The 18,140-nt window shown below is 47.9% G+C and overlaps 1 protein-coding gene across 10 annotated transcripts in view; it reads right to left on the bottom strand.

The window, feature by feature from the left end:
- The window catches only part of SCN10A (sodium voltage-gated channel alpha subunit 10), a 109,464-nt gene that overhangs the window by 33,509 nt on the left and 57,815 nt on the right, over nt 1-18,140 (bottom strand). For 8 of the 10 annotated variants that reach the window (XR_014251010.1, XR_014251011.1, XR_014251012.1 and 5 more), the window contains 8 exons: nt 17,202-17,356; nt 13,984-14,157; nt 9,879-10,001; nt 8,342-8,626; nt 7,564-7,617; nt 6,583-6,724; nt 6,226-6,326; nt 964-1,234 (listed from right to left, as the gene is read on the bottom strand). Coding sequence is in view for 6 of the 10 variants with exons in the window: in XM_082413725.1 (XP_082269851.1) it covers nt 964-1,234; nt 6,226-6,326; nt 6,583-6,724; nt 7,564-7,617; nt 8,342-8,626; nt 9,879-10,001; nt 13,984-14,157; nt 17,202-17,356 (1,305 nt within the window). In the remaining 4 variants the exon portion in view is untranslated. The remainder of the gene's footprint in view (nt 1-963; nt 1,235-6,225; nt 6,327-6,582; nt 6,725-7,563; nt 7,618-8,341; nt 8,627-9,878; nt 10,002-13,983; nt 14,158-17,201; nt 17,357-18,140) is intronic. The other 2 variants (XM_082413728.1, XM_082413726.1) reach the window with 2 other exon arrangements.

Here is an 18,140-nt window from a genome sequence, read left to right as displayed (position 1 = left end):
TAAACCTGGCGTGCTGGGATTTGGCCTTTATAGGATCCAACTTTGGCTAAACCACACGAAGGCCAGGGACGGTATCTTGATCGTTGGTAGGAGGCTATTCGTTTATTAAAAAGAACATTAGCATGGTCTAAATTCAGCTCCACCCTTTACAAACTATATGACCTTGCGTAACTTTCTTAATCTCTGAGGCTCCATATTAAATGTATAAAATGAGTATAGTAACACTCCTTCCCAGGGCTGTTGTGGAGATCCGTGGATCCCAGCCCAGTGCTCAGAACTCAGCAAGCACTCAATTATGGTGGCTCCAATCCCCACTTTAACCTCTGACTCCATTCATTTTCTCTAAACACCGTTGGCCCCCAAATACTGAGCCTGTCATTCAACAACACCCAGACTAGGTCATAATAGCATTGATCTCTTGGCATTGGTCCCTTGACTTTTCTGTCACTCATATTTCCTAAGTGGACAGTTATACAGAGATTTAATTCCAGACCCTTGACTTAAGAATCTCCTTTGAACAATCTCCTCCTAGTCTTTCCTCACTCTTCTGGCAACCACCTCCTTTTCCAGAAAGTATTTTATGACTCACCTCACACCACACCACCCACTCTCTGCTTTGAAGGCCATAAAGATAAGACCCATTGGAAACTCCATCATCTTAGGTTTTCTTGTGAGTGATTGTTCCCTATAGGCTCCCAAATTTCTGGCGATGGCTGCGCACACAGTAGGTGCCTGAATACCCTTCATGGCAGCATGGAGAAGGCTAGTGAAACCTCTGCATTTCACTGAGAGGCCCGGGGCATTTTAAATCTGCTGCTCTTGCAAAGCAGCAAATACTGGGCTCCTCTAACATACAACGTAGGTTTTTAAAAGTTTGTTAGCTGTCCCCTTGGTTTTGAAAGAGCAGCCAAAACAAGCCCAAGCAGAGGCTGGGTGTCCCCACCACATGCGATGCCCACTTACTTCCAATGGAGAGGACCACGACAATAAGGTCAAACACATTCCAGCCATTGGTGAAGTAGTAATGCCTTAAGGCGAACATCTTCATGACACACTCGCCCGTGAAGACGGCCACAAAGAACTGGTTGATTTTGTTTAGGATTTTTGTCTTTTCTTCACTCTGTTCATCAGTCTCCACCATCATGGTGATCATGTTGAGGCAGATGAGGACCATGATGATGATGTCGAAAGTTTGCCTGGTCACGATGTCAAAGACAAAGCCCTGGTACTTGTTCTGAGAAAACAAGGGATGGTACATCAGGCCTTTTGGCCACATAAACCACGCATCTGGAGAGGCTGTGTTCTTCACAGATGGGTTTTTAAAGTCTGTCTCTTTTGTCTCCCTCACACTCCACATCCCAACAGAAGCAGAATCCTAACCCTCCAAAATCTCACTCTTAGTTGTTTCTACCTCATTGCCTCTCCTGGCCCCATGAAGTCACTAGGCACTTTGTCCTTGTCCATGCTCTTCCCTCCACTTGCAGTGCCCCTCCAGTCCTTTCTCTTGGCCATCTAAATCCCCACAGCCTTGAAGCTGCTGCATATCACAGGGAGATAAGCTCAGTGCTTTGTGATGACCTAGAGGGGTGGGATAGGGAGGATGGGAGGGAGGCTCAAGATGGAGGGGATATGGGGATATATGTATATATATAGCTGATTCACTTTGTTGCCCAGCAGAAACTAACACAACATTGTAAAGCAAGTATACTCCAATTAAGATGTAAAATCAATCAATCAATCAATCCCCATAGCGTTGAGTGATCCATCTCTCTTAAGCCCCACTTCCTCCAGGGAATCTTCCTCCATCCCATCCTCCAGGGAATCTGCCTCAATCACCTCACACCGCATTGCTCTGTCCCTTCTTTGGGCTCCCACAACCTTTACAGTCTTGAGTTCTAGCGTTTCATGTATACTTCTCTTTTCTGCTAGACAACAAGCTCTTTGAGGACAGAGCCATGTCTTATTTAATTTTGTGTTCCTGTAGTGCCCTGCATAGAGTGAGAGTTCAAGAACTGCTTGAAAAAGTATTTATTTGAGGGTAAAGTCAAGTGTAGTGGTGCAACTGATTCCTGCAAATGTTCTTTTTATTTCTGGGCTGTGCAGATGTCTAAGCAGGTCTTGGTTGTTTGCATTCTTGGGGAGAGGCAGAGTGGCCTGGACAACCAAGAGATCATTTTTAGGGGGATATTTTTATGGTGTTTAAAATTTTTTTCCTGGTGTGGCCCTCTAGACTTTCCTGTGCTGTTAACATCCTACTGGTCTGTGAGCTCTTGATTCCAACCTCATCCTCCACCCTCACCTTCTCAGACATTTCTGAGCTCTGTGGAACTCACCTGCCTTGATCTGCAAACTTCTCCTCCTACTCAGTGGCTGCTCAATCTCCTCACGCCATGGACCCCAGGGCTGGGGGCAGAGCGGAGGTCCCTCTTGTTCCCCATTGTCACTCCCAGACCTTTGTTCCTCCTGTGTCTTGTAAAACCCTTCCTCCTCTGATGCCTGTGTCATCAAGTTAGCCTTCCTTTGCCCCCTCTTCATTGCTACCACTTACTGACCTCCTTGGTCCCTCTGCTTCATTACTGATGAGTGAGACTCTTGGCCACACTTGGCCACTCTTGGCTATTAGCTCTCGGTTCCTTACCTAAATCTCTAATGACCTAGTTTTTCCTAACTTAGAGAAAAATCTTCCTGAATCTCACATCTCTCTCCAGCTACCAGCCTACTTCTCTCTTCACTTTCACAGTTAAATTTCTTGAAGGAGTTGTGTGCAATCACTGTTTCCCATTCACGCCTCAGCCTACTCCAACATAGCTTTTGTCCCCATCCTGCCATTGAAATGGTTCTTGTTAAGATCACTCGTAACGTCCAAAATACTGGTTTGGCATTGCTTACCGCCCCCTCTGCCTTGAAACTCTCTTTTCTTGGTTCCCAGAGGCCTTACTTCCCTGGTTCTTTTCTTGCCTTTCTGTCTGCTCTTTTTTGAGTCTTCTTTACTCAACCTTTAGATATTAGCATTCCTCAAGGCTTAGTCCTATGTACCCTTTGCTCTTCACCCCATTCTTTCTCCCTTGGCAATTTCTCCAGCCTGTGAATTAATATGTGTGTGATTTTTACTAATTGTTTTCCTGTGTCACTGGACTGTCATCTCTGTGAGGGCAGGAACATCTCACTGCTCTATCCCCAGTGTCTGCATAGTATCTGGAATGCAATAGATGATCAATAGGCAGATGAATGAATGGATGACAGAACGGACAGCTCTGAATTACACACACTTCAAACAGAATTATAAAGCCACTCCACTAGGTTGACTACATTTAATTCTGTGCAACAGGCACTTCCCGAATGTGTACTATGTGCAGGGCTCTGCATGAGTGGCTGTGAGGGAGAAAGGAACCTGTCGTGAGTCTCACCAGGGAGCTCCCAGGAGCCACAAAGGGGAGAAGGGCTGTGACAGAGGCTGGTTCCTGCTTTCTGCTTCATGGTGGGGATGGGTTGCTACCCTGCAGAGTTTGAGCAAAGAATCAGAGTGGGTCTGGCTCCAGGCATAGCTGCTGGCTCATGTCTTTTCTGGGATGCTGAGCCACTAATAGCTTTCATTTCATCACTGAAAATGGCAAAAAAAAAAAAAAAAGAGGCCCATTCATGACTTCTAATTAAACAGAGCAGGCAACATTACTAAGTTCTGGGCATCAAGTTTGCCCTGGATATTCAGCTGCTGGGGAGTGGAGCAGCTTTCTAGCTGCTCTTGGCTTAGCTTGTGGGCAGGGATCACTTCTTTGCAACCCTCGGGGCTCTCAGAGATGATGAAGCGGGTGACTGATGATGTGATATCCTGGAGCCTATTATTTTCCTATAAAGTGGAGTATGCGAAACCTGCTTTTAGTGATTTCTATAGTAGGGAATGTTATAGAATAAAATTTCCCAGTCTTGTGGAAGCCTTAGTCTCTGCTATGGATGAAGCATAAGATTTAGAACTTGGGCTTCACGTGTGGCAAGGAGTAGTATGTACATGCCTGTGTTGGAGGTCCCTATGTCGTCCGAGGCTGGCCCTGCCATGAACTGGCACCCATGCACCTGTGGAGCAGAGTCCTATGCCAACGCTCAGCTTACCTGACCAGCTCAACCTGTTGGGACCCCTCAGGGAAGAAGATGACCTTTCCAGTGCCAATAATCTAGTGAGGAGGAAACTGGAGCTGGGAAGGTGAGTCTTAGGTGGGAGTGGGCATTTCTCTTATTGCTTGGGCTTCTTTCTTGGCTCTGGACTTTGTGGAGGACAGATGATCAGGCTTGTCTCACTGTGGGGTGGGTGCCAAGACGTTGCCTGCCATATGGATGCCGGCCAGGAGCTAGGATAGGCCAAGGCTCGTGGGCCCTGGAGAGCAGCCAGATGCAATTGCTGCCTGGGCCCTGATCTGCTAGTTTCCCTTTTGGTATCCCTAAACCTCAAAGTCTTGTTTAAATGTTCCAGCCTTGCCTCAGCTATGCTAAAGGGAACAAAGGAAATAATGTTTGTCGTGCCTGGACCAGAATATTAAGGAGAAAGCCATGTTCCTCCAATAAAGCTATTATAGTGTGGATAGTTAGTTAGTAATATACACCCCCTCCCATCCAAAGGGATGGCTAATGTCAGGAACACAGCTGGGCTATGAGGTCTCACTTTGCTTATCCGTATGGAAGACCTCCTCCAGGGCCAACCTTGGAGGACCTTGGGGATGGCTTGATTAGGAGACATGATGATTTTGTTGTAGGTCTTCCTGCCCAACCACTGACTTCCACTCCTACTGCAGTGCCTGGAATTTCAGCATTAGGTTCCTACCTCTGTATTAAGATAGTGTCCTTTCCAGGGTCCCTTTTGGAAATGCAGCTCACCCTGTCCCAAGGAAATTGTCTTCCTTGAGAGGAGGAAGCTATGGTGGCCTGTGGGATTGGCTGATAAGAGGGGAGAAGCTGAGATGTTATAGAGAGACAGATCAAGTATGTAGGGAAGGGTACCCAAAACTGTCATGATTTTGCCAAGGGTTGATCCCAGCACAGAACACCTTGGTGTCTGTTCAAATGTGGATTCAACCTCAGTCCAGCCAGCAGAAAAGGTCAGCAGGGATCTAACTGCTCGCTTCTCATTAGGTCTTAGGATCCTTCTCCCATAACCCTTGCTTGACTCTGATTGGCTGGGCTCAGCCTTTCACCTACATCTTCTAATTTTGAGCCTGTTCCTGCCCACTGGACATTGGAGGGATACTCCCTGAGCCTTAGGGACTCTCCCTCAGGCTAACTCAACCCCAGTTATCTTGATCTTATGAGGTATTTGGAAGGACACCTCTGCCCCTACAGAGGTCTGAACATCTTATCACTCCCCATTGTAACACTTCTTATCAGAATGAAGAATAGTAATACATTTGTGACCACTGTTTCCAAGTAAAGCATGTGAAAGGTCATAGCATTTTCTTTCCTTCCTGTAAATGTTTTTAAGACTTTGTGCTCATGAAGTTTTTAGTACCTTACGCAAACCCCATGCCTTGATTTAGAAATTCTAATGTCTTGGCCAACAGAATGTATGTCTCCCTGATTCATTTAGGGAAAGGCCTGTACCTTTGCTGAAGGTCCTTAGGTTTTGCCCTTGTGTGGGGAAGGGCTAATGGGATTGTGCCATGGATCTTTGTGAATAAAGGAATCACAGGGGAGTAGGCCTCTAAGTTTTGGTCAATCTTTCAACACTAGAGAAGGATAATTTTTGGTTCCTATTGTGTCACCTGACCATGACCATGACTGGGCCCAGGATCCCAGGGTGGTTGGGTTTGGCCATTTCCTCTCTGTCTTCCTGTAGGCATGGGGTAGAATGTGGGGTGAGGCTGCCAATCCATTGCAACCTACATCAAAATGCATAACAACAAATGTTTCATCTCAGGGCTCTAACCATCTTTACTATCATTTAGCCTAATCTGTTCCTGATCTGGTGCTGGAGCCTTAAGCCTGTTAGGCAACTCAAGTACTTCCCTAAACAGGTCTATTTGGAACACCTGCAGGAGTATGTTCACTCCAGAAGATCAGAGTTGCTTCTTGTAGACTTTTCTTCCTTGAGCCTGGGAACTCTCATTACCTTATCCTCAAACTCAACCCAGATCTCCTCCTCCACAGAGAGCATTGGCCAGACGCCTACCAGCACAGGCATGGACTGTCAGGTTGGATTTCCAGACACTCTCTGCTAGAGAGGCGAGCTCTGGGGCTCACCAGGGGCCGTGGGATGGGCTTCTGGGGCTTCTTGGAGCCCAGTTTCTTCATGGCATTGTAGTACTTCTTCTGCTCCTCTGTCATAAAGATGTCCTGGCCCCCTAAGTGCAGAGAGATAGCATAACACACACCACTGTTATTGCCCCCAGATGGCAGCCTTCAGCCCTCTCTGGGCCCAGACCCCAGACAGGGGTGAAGCCTGCAATCAGGGGGCAAAGGTCGGTGTTGGTGCTAAAGGCCAAGATTGGGCTCCTGGTCAGGCATGGGGGCTGTGACTAGTGTTGCTTCAGTCACGAGGCCCGGGGACTGACGGTAAGTCTAAGACTCATCACTACCACAGAAACACCTGAGCCCCACTTATCTTTTTTTTCTGTTGGTTGAAGTTGTCAATGATGACCCCAACGAAGAGATTGAGTGTGAAGAAGCCACCAAAAATGATGAAGATGATGAAGTACAAGTACATGTACATGTTGTCCTCCCACTTGGGCTGCATGTTCACCTGTGAGCAGACAAGTGGGGGCATGGGGACAAGGGGGCATCTTAGTTTGTGTTTACCCCAAAGAACCCTGAGACAAGGACTTGGCTGCAGGTGGCTTATTTGGGAGGTGATCCCAGGAAGCAGAAGTGAGAGAGGGGGAGGCAGGAACAGGATAAAGGCAGCACCACTACCATGGGCAACAGGCACTCCATGCTCTAAGGACTGTAGAACACACTTCAGAATTGTACCTCCAAGGGACAGGGAAGTGAGAGCTTTTATCTACAGACTCCCAGAGCTTATCTGTGAGGGTTCCCCCTGTGGACTCGCAGTCCTCTGCCCTTGGGGGAAGAGATGCTGAGCCAGCTCCGAGGCACTGAAGAAAATCAAATCTCAGACAGAATAAGAAACAAAGGATGAGAGTGAACTTAGAGGTGGGTTGAGGGGATATGGGGCAGGGCATCAGCGGTGTCTTGTGCCCCAGCAGGAAAGGGTCCTACCCCAACAGCATGCATCTCTTCCACCTGGCTGCCGTGACAGTACCTGAAATTCCACTGTTCTAGCTAGCCACTGCCCTCGCCCCCGCCTCTGCCCAGGGAGTGCCCTCATGCACAGTCCTTTAGAGGTTATCTGATAATTTCCTCAATGGTGAACAGAGGAAGAACTTGAGAAGCCTAGGAGACTAGGTCAGCTTAAATATCCAACAGAAGGCCAGCTGGACACTGCTCCGTGGGGGGATAGTGCCAGACTGCTGGGTGATCGCCTTTTCCAGCACCAAGGCCACCTTAACCCCATTTCAAATAGACTAATGTGGGCGGGAGGCACAGAGGGGGAGGCGGTAGGCACCACGGGCTGAGACTCACTTCCCGGGAATCGACAGCTGCATACATGATGTCCATCCAGCCTTTAAAGGTTGCCTGGAAACAAGGAACAGAGGCCACTCAGTGTCTGCCCATCCACCTACATTGGGCTCTGTTTTGATTCACTTATTTGTCTGTTTTTCTCAAAGAGCATTGGCCCCCCTGGAGTCAGTTCTGACATGTCTCTGATTTCAGTGCCTGGCACACCATAGCTACTCAGGGACTAGTTGTTGAACGAATGCATGAACAAAGGGTGGAGTGCAGGAAGTTGTGGGTAACTGCATCACAAATGTATAAGCAATTGCATCAACACTGAATGAACAAGTGGATGAAGGCAAAGGATGAATGAATGAATGGAGGCATGAATGTTATTGACTGTTATCATCACTAGCATTATCTATCATTACAATAGACTGGAACATAATTTATTACCCTCTAGGAGACGATTTGCAATAGAAGACTGTGCAGTCTGTGTGGCTATACCAGGTCTATTTTGTACAAGTAGTGAATTCTAAGTCATCACCTGATATAGCCCCATGGCAGGCCTATCCCTTTATTCTATTCTATTAGCCCAAATTGGTCTAATTGCACTACTGGGAGATCACACTCATTGGTAGGGCCCTCTAGCCTCATGGTGCAGTCTGTAGGAACAGGGAATAATCTCACTTCACACTGAGTGCTACCCCTTGCAAAGTCTCCACATGGCATCTTCTGGGAGACCCCAGGCCCTCCACTTTATCGAGCAGCCAAAGGAAGAGACATGGTTGATCTCAGGACTCACCACCTGCAGAAGTGCGAGGTAGCCCATTGCAACATTATCAAAGTTGACCTTCACATTGACCCAAAAGAAGCTTCCAGTGTGGTTTTGACGTTCACAGTCAGACATGTTATTCACAGTAGTCCAAGGCACAAGAAGAAAGCCTTCACTGGTCTTGTTGATGCATTTCTGAAACTTCCCTGCAAAGAGGTTCACACCCATGATGCTGAAGATGAGCCAGAAGATGAGGCAGACGAGGAGGACGTTCATGATAGAGGGGATGGCGCCCACCAGGGCATCTACCACCACCTAGGGGGAAAGGCAGAAAGACCTGGAACCCCACCGATGCCACACACTTCTTGCCCGATCCCAGTTCTTTCTACCCTCACTCGGGCTGCTTCATGAGCCAGTGGAAGCAAGAGAAGTGGGTTAAATAGAGCCATAATTCAGACTCAGAAGACAGAGACACTGGGCAGTGAGGATGGGTTTATACATTCTCTCTGAAGTTCATTCAGGGCAGGTTTCAGTGTCTCTCCTTAGGATTGAGGAGATGGACACATTTACAAGCACATACGTACTCATTTAGGGGTGCGAGTGTGTATTTTGTACTTTCACATACAGACTTCTAGAACTTTGCTTTATTTTATAAACTATATGTTTATAAAATACAGTTTATAGTGTGCTTTGGTCAAGAATCAGTGAAAACCCAAATCCATATTCACCAACTTGCTTATTTGTAAATTAGCAACCTGGAGATAAAATAAACAGCAAAGTATTCAATCATAAGCTCCTAGCATTTGTAAAGATACAAGTTAATTTTAAAAGTCCACTTTTGTTTTGAAGGTACGATGTCTTCTTTGAGGCAGTGGTGGAGGAAGAAAGCAAACGTTGCTTTCTATACCAGAAGACTTTCATAATTATGTGGAAGGGGAGGGGAGAAAATGAGCAGTCCCTCATCCCCCATAAGACAAGGGCCAGACTTGTGAGCATTCCATCCTGAGGAAGACAGTGAGGGCGAGGTGGCAGCTGAAAGCCTTGGATGAGGAGAGGGATGGATGAAAGGAGAGAATCCATAGGACCCAATGACTGTGCTGAGTTGGAGAGAAGATGCATTCCAGTGGGTGGTGACTGAGCTGCTGAGTTGCTAATGTCACTGCATTTAAATGGAGTGCCAGAGGCAAGGCTCATTTGTCATGGAAAGATGAAGAGCTTAGGGTGTTCCGGAGATTTTGGCAATCAGGACAAAAGGCAGGGTGGGGAGATTGAGGTAAGAGATGCTTGTGAAGCAGGATTGCCTCACTAAGAGCAGGAGAGAGTGAGGTCTGAGTCCTGGTAGATGTGATGTTTGAGGTGAGAAGGGAAGAGGGCTTACAGAGGGACTTGAAGGAGAACTAGGAGAGTTAGGATACTGCAGCACCACCAACGTGACAGCAGAGAGTGAGGACCCCTGAGCTGACCTGTGGGGGTAGGGCCTGGAGCTCAGGGTCAGTAGTATGGAGGGCGTAAAGGGGGAATGGGTACCAAATGCTGCAGACCAGAGCAGTTAGGAGATAGGTCTTACCCGCATGCCTTCAAATCGAGACAGGGCCCGCAGTGGCCGCAGGGCACGGAGGGTCCGAAGGGCTTTGATGGATGCCATATCAGAATACTGCAGCACCTTCGCTATAAGGCTTGTCAGTGAGATCTGAGTGCAGGCAGAGAGCAAAAGCATCACCCTAGGGTTCCAGAAAGTTGACCCTGGTGGATGGAGACAGGAAATCCCTCCCACTCCCTACTCTGTCAGAGCCATCATCCTGGCTCCCACCTTATTCTGAACTCCAACGAGAGGTACAGTGAGAGTCCAATCTCTTCGCTTTCATTAAAGATTTCATTCATCATTTATCTGAACTTTTGGCCAAGAAAATCTCAGTCTCCCACATCGCCACCCCCTTGTATGTAGGTGATCAAGCTCCCAGTGTAGTAAATCAGCCTTCCCTTTCCTCTCTAGAGGCACCAGCCAGGTCCCAACAGCCTTTAAAATTTGATTGACTTTCAGAGACTTGGAGAGATGCTGGCCCTTCATGGGGGTTATGCAGAAAGTCTATCTTGAGGAATATAAAGTGAGTCTCAATTGTACATGCTGTGAAAAGTGGGGAAGAAAGAGTCCTGGGCTGGGTGGGGTCTAGTTCCCTCTCAACCCTGACATTTTTGTGACCTTGGGTCAGTGCCTTGTTAGTTCAGGTTGTACTTTCAACCTTTGTAAAATGAGGAATCAGACTAAGAGAACTCCGAGGCCCTCACAGCTCTGCAGTTTTTCAGGAAGAGTGACTGGCATGGGGCCAGGAGATTCAGCTTTGACAGACAGCTGAGATATAATGACTGAGTTGTGAGTCCCTGTTGGTTGGTCAGTTTTGCATTTTTTAAAGTGTTGGACCAAGGACTGCAAAGGCACAAACTTACATGGAAAAATGGTCACACCTTCCAGGAACTTTGAAGGTGCCAGGGAGATACCCTATGCATCGGCTTGAGCTTGCCAGAGACTGTGACCCAATCCTGGGAGACCCCCAACTGCACCACGACTGGTGGGCTGAATTCAGGCTAAGCTTATCTTGACAGCTAGGAGGGGATGTCAGAAAGGGAAGGGTTTACACTTGGGTGCTAGAGCCCCAAACAATGCCTGTTCTCTGAATGGTGGCTTATTCCACCAGGACAGAAAACTGGAATGCAAACGACCCCCTTCCTCCAACCAGGCAAGGCTCCAGACACCAGCAGGTGGCACCCAGCTGCCTGGCTAAGTGAGCGCAGGAGGTTTCGGGCCAGTTCCATGCTGGACCCTGTTCAGTCTTTTGCTCAGCCCCTGGGAAGCCTGCCTCATGAGCAAAATCTGCAGTTGGGGCAATTAGGAGCTGGGGCCTCTCCATCCAAGCCCTCCCATCCAAGCCCAGCTCCATTCCCACTGCTCAGGCCACAAGCCTCCCAACTGGTCTCTAGGCTCCCGTATTGCATCCATCCCATCCATTCTCCTCTGCAAATTTGATTATGATCATGTTTCTCTCTTACTCCCAACCTTCACTGATGCTTTATCATCTCAGGATAAGCTCCAGACTCCTTAGCCTGTATTATATGGCCACAGCCTGCTTTTCCAGTCATATTTCACCCACGTATCCTACCCAAATCAAGTTGTTCCCTAAATGTACCTGTGTCTGTGCCTTTGCCCAGGGTCATTCTTTAATTAAGACTGACCACCCCCAGTCCTTTTTGCACCTTGTTGCTCCTGCTCATTTTAAGCCTTATATCTAATGCCACCTCCTATTTGAAGCCTGCCCAGCTACCCCACCCCCAGAGTGGAAGCAGGTTCATGTCTCTGTGTCCCTAAGACACTAACTATTTCCAGCAGTGCTCACCACATCTTCCCTTATCATATGTTTATTTCTCTCTGTTGTCCTATCTACTGGAAGAGTAAAGTAAATAAACTCCTGGAGATAGGGAATTTTTATTTCTTGGCTTCTATCCCCCCCAGAGCACTTCATAAAACAATCCTATATGCAGTAGTTATTGATATAAATAAGCACTTGATAAACTGAAAAAATAGAGAGAGGCATGTTGGGATGGATGGATGGAAGGAAGGAAAGAAAGAAGGAAGAAATCTTGATGGAAAGTTGAATGATGGTTGGATAGAAGAATGGACTAAATGATACAAAGATGGATATGAGAGTTGAAAGGAAGAATGGAAGAAAGAAAGCAAAGAAGAAAGATAAAATATAAAATCATGGATACTGGATGAATAGGATGGATGAATTGGGGAAGGTTGGATGGCTGGATAAATGATGGATGAATGAAAAGATAGAGAGATGGGTAGAGGAATGGAAGAGATTAGAGAATGATGAAGGTTGACTGGATGGAAGAATGGGTGCGTGGATGGATGAATGGAAGAAAAAGAGGTGAGTGGACAGATGGGTGGAAGAAAGGAAGGATAGATGGATGAGGTAAAGGAAGAATAGAAAGATGGAAAATGTGTGAACAGAAGGAAAATTGGATGAAAGGTGCTTGAATGAGTGAATAGAAGGTTAGATGACTGGATAGTTCAATAGAAAGACAAATCAAAAGATAGAAAGATAGAAGGGTTAAGGACAAATTGATAGAGGGATGGAAGGAAGGTTAGGATGAATAGATGGGCAGAAGGGAGGAGGGAAAGAAGAGTGAGAATAGATGGATGGAAGGAGAGGACTGACAGGATAAACAGAAGAAGTAAACATGAATGGATGTTTGGAAGGAAGGAAAAAGGAAGGGTGAATGGTTGGATAGATGGAAGGAGGGATGGATGGTCAGAAGGAAGAATTAGTAGGCGGATGGATGGATGGATGAGTGGGTGACCACATCAGGGGATCAGGACTGAAACTAGTGAGACCTACTTAGGAGTGACTGCCCCTAACAAGAGTGGGTAGCTGGAATAAAATTTTCCTTTCATTTATGAATAATTATATGATACGCACAAAATTATCACCTGTGACTCAGATTGCAGGCCTCACAGCTAATCCCTGTGGTACAGTGGCCTGATGCTGCTAGCGCATTGGTATCAGGAAAGAAGAGAATTGGGTGCACAGACCTGCTGTGGAGGACCTGCCAACACAGGAGACTGGACAGAATGTTCTGAACTGGACCCCATCCAGCTTCAGGAGGCAAGCACCAAATACAGACACATTTTCTAACACCTCTGATGTGCAGACCTTGGCACCAGTGGCTGTGGGAGTGTGGGAAGCAGAGGCAAACATAGCACGTGCCTCCCCCACCTGCAGGGATCCTCAGACGTGCAGCAGTGAACAAATAGCTCAGGCAGCCATCCTGAAAAGCCAAGACTGCAAGGGCCTGGATAGATAGAGGGCTGTGTGGTTAAGAGGAGGAGGAGCTCACTCCGGGCTTTGGGGGCTAGGAGAGCTCTTAGGAGACTTTATTGAGGACGGTCTCCTCACACCTTTGAGGAATCTCAAGTTTAATGTGTGGGAGGCACTTGGTAAATCCCCTAATGCAGGGCTAGTGGCCACAGGTTCATCTGAACACATGAGCTCCAGCTCATCATCTCTCCAAAGGGACCCTTTGCCCCTTTTAGTGCCACTGGAGAGACACCAGTGGTTTAAGCTCAGTGGTTCTCAATCCTGTCTACACATTGGACATGCCCAGGGGCTTTTACAAAGTACTGATGCATGGACTCCACCCAGGACCAGTAAGACCCCAATCTCTGGGAAGAGTAGTGCTTGTTCACTGTGTTCTTAAGAGCTTCCCAAGTAATTCTAAAGTGCAGCCAGGGCTGGGGATCATTGAGTCAGTGGGAGGGCAGGTTCTCTGTGTCAGGAAGTCCTCAGCATCCCTAGGTCTAGAAGCCTTGACAATGGACGCAAGGTCATGTGCCATCTTGCTTTGGATGTAAAATACAGAGGTAGTAAGTGGTCTTTCTGGATGGAGACCTAGAAACTGAAGACTCACCTGAGTGTCACTGTTGTGTTGGAATCATGTACTGCCTGGACCTTACCTGGATCACAGGTATGCAGGGTTATTCTCAGACCCCTTGCTAAGACTTCTCTTTGGAGTCACCCTTGAAGGCCAGGCCTCCAAGCTTCCTTTGCACTAGGTGCAGCCATCAGCCAGGGGAAAGGACCCCAAACCCCACAAGTGCCCAATGGGACACTCACATTCACGATGAGGAAGTCCAGCCAGCACCAGGCATTGGTGAAGTAATTTTTAAAGCCATAGGCCACCCATTTGAGCAGCATCTCAAACACAAAGATAAACGTGAACACCCTGTCGGTGTACTCCAGCAAGGCCTTCACCGTGGGCTTCTGGTCAAGGTAAAAATCTTCAAAGGCCTGGAAGGAAAGGAGCAAAATGGTAGGCGGCCTAGACCCAAAGCACTGGGGCCCAGGGACAGGGAAGGACCCAGTCAGCCCCTGAGAGAGCTTTGGTAACCAGTTTGCCTGCATCATTTTTTTTCTCTACTCTGGGAGGTAGGGTCGGGTAGTGGAGGAGGCCCTGCGAGATACAAACGAGGACTTCCTCAGAGCCAACAGGGACACACAGCCCTGCTTATACTTTGCAGGGGAGCTGAACACCAGTGAGAAAGGAAACCTTCTCTAATTGGATTTTGGAAGTGAACCAAAGGGATTGCTAACAGTGACTTAGTTTAAAAATAAAAGCAACAAAGGATGTTCGCGAAAATGAAAATAAGACTCACCAGTGAACTCTGAAAAAGAATGCTGCATTTCATTGGTAATCAAGGAAATTCAAATGAAGAGAAGATGCCGTTTTTCTTTTATCAGATTGATGAAGAGGAAAAGGCATGGGTGGGAGTGGATGGTGGGGGGGAAACCCCGCAGTCGATTTGGCTGTGGGGAAGCAGCTACTCTCATATACAGCTGGGCGGAGTGAAAACTGGTTCAGTTTTTGGGACCCCAACTTGGTAATATGACTCAAAGCTTTTAGAAATCCAGCAATTCTGCCTTCAAGAGTGTATCCTAAGGACACTAGATGTTGTTGGTGTCCCACCTAGATCCTGTTTAAGGAGCCAGTATGACCATCCCCAGCTGCTGTGAATGTTGGTTGCTAAAGGCTGGTGAATGCCCCTGTTGCCTGAGGACACGTCCCTGGGCTGAAGGGAAGTGTCTCCGCCTTAGCAGACTATATCACCCCTCTGGGGGCAGCCGCAGCCAGTATCTGACCATCCCCTTGCCTCAAGGTGGGACAGTCCCGTGAGGCCCTTTATGCTTCAGAGTTCCTGTGGGATCAGGCTGAGGCTGGGCTTCATGGGAACCCATGTCTTTTCCCAGCTCCATTCCCTGTTCTGTCCTACTTCCTTCACATGCTCCAGCTCAGAGCACACCCTCCACAAACTGCACAAGAATTCCTGCTTCTGGTTCTACTTCTAAAGCTAGACCTAAGACGGGAAATAAGCCAACGTTTCCAAAGGAGTGTGCATAGGATATTCAATGCTTATTAGGAGTGAGCTTGGGGGTTAGTTACATTGCAGCCATTTAATGAGGTAGGAGGACCATATTACTGAGAAAATTTACTGAGAAATTACAGAATGCACAAATGTGGTTTCCGTTTTGTAATATTTATGTATTACGTGCATAAGAAAGATGGGAAGGAAATGCACCAAAATGTTTTCAAAGTGAGATTCTCTTTGAGTGATAGGAAAATGGGTGATATTTTTTCTTTGCATTTTCCCATAATTTCCAAGTATTTTTTTTTTCTCTTTACTTTGTCAGATAAAAACTCATGCTATTTTTTTTAAAACGTACTCAAAGTAAAAGCATAAGGAAGACTAAATTTGGTGCCAGCCAGTTCAGTCCCTTGGGGAAGGAGATGGGGAGGGGAGGGAGAGCATTGGGGTGGGGCCAGCAGCTGGTTTAGGATGTGAGCTCCCTGCCAGGAGGGGAGGGCAGGAGAGCAGCAGGGGTGTGTGGAGAAGGGGAGTAGAGAGACAAGGGAAGGAGATGATGAAGAAAGCACTTAGTCCTCATCAAATGATTGAGGTTATCATTTGCGGGATAGAGGGAAGGGCAGGTGTGGAGAATGCACTGCCCAGCCTCCCTTTGCCCTGCAGTGTGGCCTCCGCACTCAGGACTGTGCTGAGACTGCTATTCTAGGGGGGCCATCACCACCCTGTGCCAGGGCAGTGGGCACCATCAGATGCTGCCACCCCCTCTCCAAGATGGCAGGCCAGCCTGCTCCGTGAGACTCTTCTCCCTCAGCTTTGTGCCCTTGCTGGCCTAGCTCTCCTTCCACCTCTCAGATCAAACCTTCTCACCTGCCTTTGCTCCTCCCTAAGGCTGAGACAACACCCTAAGCAGTTTGGGCTCCCTTCCTGGGAAATATGGCATTTAAGTGGGTGCACAGATGGTCAGTAGATTGTTTTCTGGGAGTAAATGGCACACAGGGAGCAAGACAAGTGGAAACACCGGGAACCATGAATCAAGAGAGTGGGGTGCTAGTCCTCCCTTTAACTAATGAGCTGGGAGCCTGGGCAGGTCCCTCTGTGTCTTTGGGCTGTGACGTCCTCATCCATAAAATGTGGACAGCCACGGATGAGTCCCTTCCTGTGTCTACGTCTACCTTGGTTCATTGGGAAGATTAGTTGAGACTGTGTAGTGAGCCTACGCCATGGTGCAGAGAGAACATCCTTCCTTGTCCTACAAAGCTCGACACCCAGCAAGGGGCTTAGGAAGTGTGTCTTAACTCAGAATCTAGAGGACCGTAAGGCCTTGTTATTCAAAGTGTGGCCTGTGGACCAGCGTCAGCATCACGTGGGAGCTTGCTGGAAATGCAAATTCTCAGGTCCCACCCTAGATCTACTGAATCAGAATCTGCATTTTAACAAGTTCCCCGGCTGATTAAATTTTGAGAAGTGCTGTTGTAATGATTTGCCATGCACTTTGAGTGAGTGATAGCAGTACTTGCAAGTGGCTTGATAGGGCAGGGAAGGATGGTCCTCTTCGTACTGGGCCCTCAGAAAAGGGCAGTGTGTTGGGAGGTCAGAAGGTGGAAAATCAAGGACTTTGGGATCAAATGAAGGCAAAGTTAGGTTTTCCTACTGACAAGCTGGGTAACCTTGGACAAGCCCCATAAACCCTTTGAGTGTCAGTTTCCCCAGCAATAAAGTGGGATGTACACGCTCACTGCTTGAAATCCAAGCAGCCAGGTGTAACAGGCCACGACATGGGCCCCTCAAGCACCTACCATGCCCTCCTGCTAAGAGGAGTCCTTGTGCTGGGCTGCAGCTCGCCTTCCAGCCACAGGTTGGGGACTTTCAGCCCAGGAATCAGGGGAGCCCACTGCTGCAGCTCCAGGGCCTTTGGATGGTGGAGACCCCACCTGGAGGGCTTTGTGGCATGGAACCCCTACCTCCACTTACCAGCGCTCCACTGCTGAGCAGGATCATGAAGACGATAAAGCTCTCGAACCAGCTGTGCTCCACAATGAGGTAGCAGATCTTGCGCACCTGCCAGCCCATGGCCCATGGAAACTTGGAGCTGTTCACTTTGCAGAAGGGACACTGGCGAATGCAGCCTGTGGGGAGAGGGGACTGATGGTGAGTGATGTCCCACTGGTAAAGGAGGCGTGTTTTGACTCCAGCCCTGAAGGGAAACCACTCTGCAGGGAAACCCACTTGCCGCTATTTTGGAAAAGAATTCTTTCCTGGAATATGAGAGAAGTGGGGTCCCTTTCCGGCGGCCTCTCCATCGTGTCCTTCAGCTGTCCCTCTCCACCACTGGTCTTGTCCACTCTCACCTCCTCCCAAGCATCTTCCTCCCTACAGATGATAGCATAGTCCTTACCCTTACCCCACCCTCTCTGGAGCTTTGACAAGACATGGGGCCTGAGCCTGGGGGTGTCTGAGGGGCTATGCCTTGAGCCTGTGCTGAACTGGGGGGTCTCCACATGGCTGGAATGTGGCCTGGGGGTAGCCCAGCCCAGGGTCACGTGAAAGTGGAAACTCAATTAAGTGGTTTGTTTGTTTGTTTGTTTAATTATTTAGGCCACACTTACTTTCATAGTATGAACTATACGTTTATTCACTTATTGCACAACTATCTATTGAGAATATAACAGGCTTCACTGTTCTAAACATTGAGGAAAAAGAAGAGTAAGATGCAGGTTCTGCCTTTAAGAGTCACATAGGAGATGCAGGGGCACAGATGCATCATGGCCCTCCTCTGGGTCCTTTTATGTCCTAAGTCAAGAGTTTATGGTGGTGGCTACCTTTTCCCTTTCAACCTCAAGGGGGTTGGTTTATAACTCAGTGAGGTGTTTTCGAGGGTGATGAGGAAGGCAGGGCACCTGTTTGCCATGT

The sequence above is a fragment of the Balaenoptera physalus genome (genome assembly GCF_965194825.1).
Source record: "Balaenoptera physalus genome assembly, chromosome: 11".
Classification (NCBI taxonomy): Eukaryota; Metazoa; Chordata; class Mammalia; order Artiodactyla; family Balaenopteridae; genus Balaenoptera; species Balaenoptera physalus.
The sequence above is the reverse complement of the archived record's forward strand: the minus strand, read 5'-3'. Positions and strand labels throughout refer to the sequence as shown.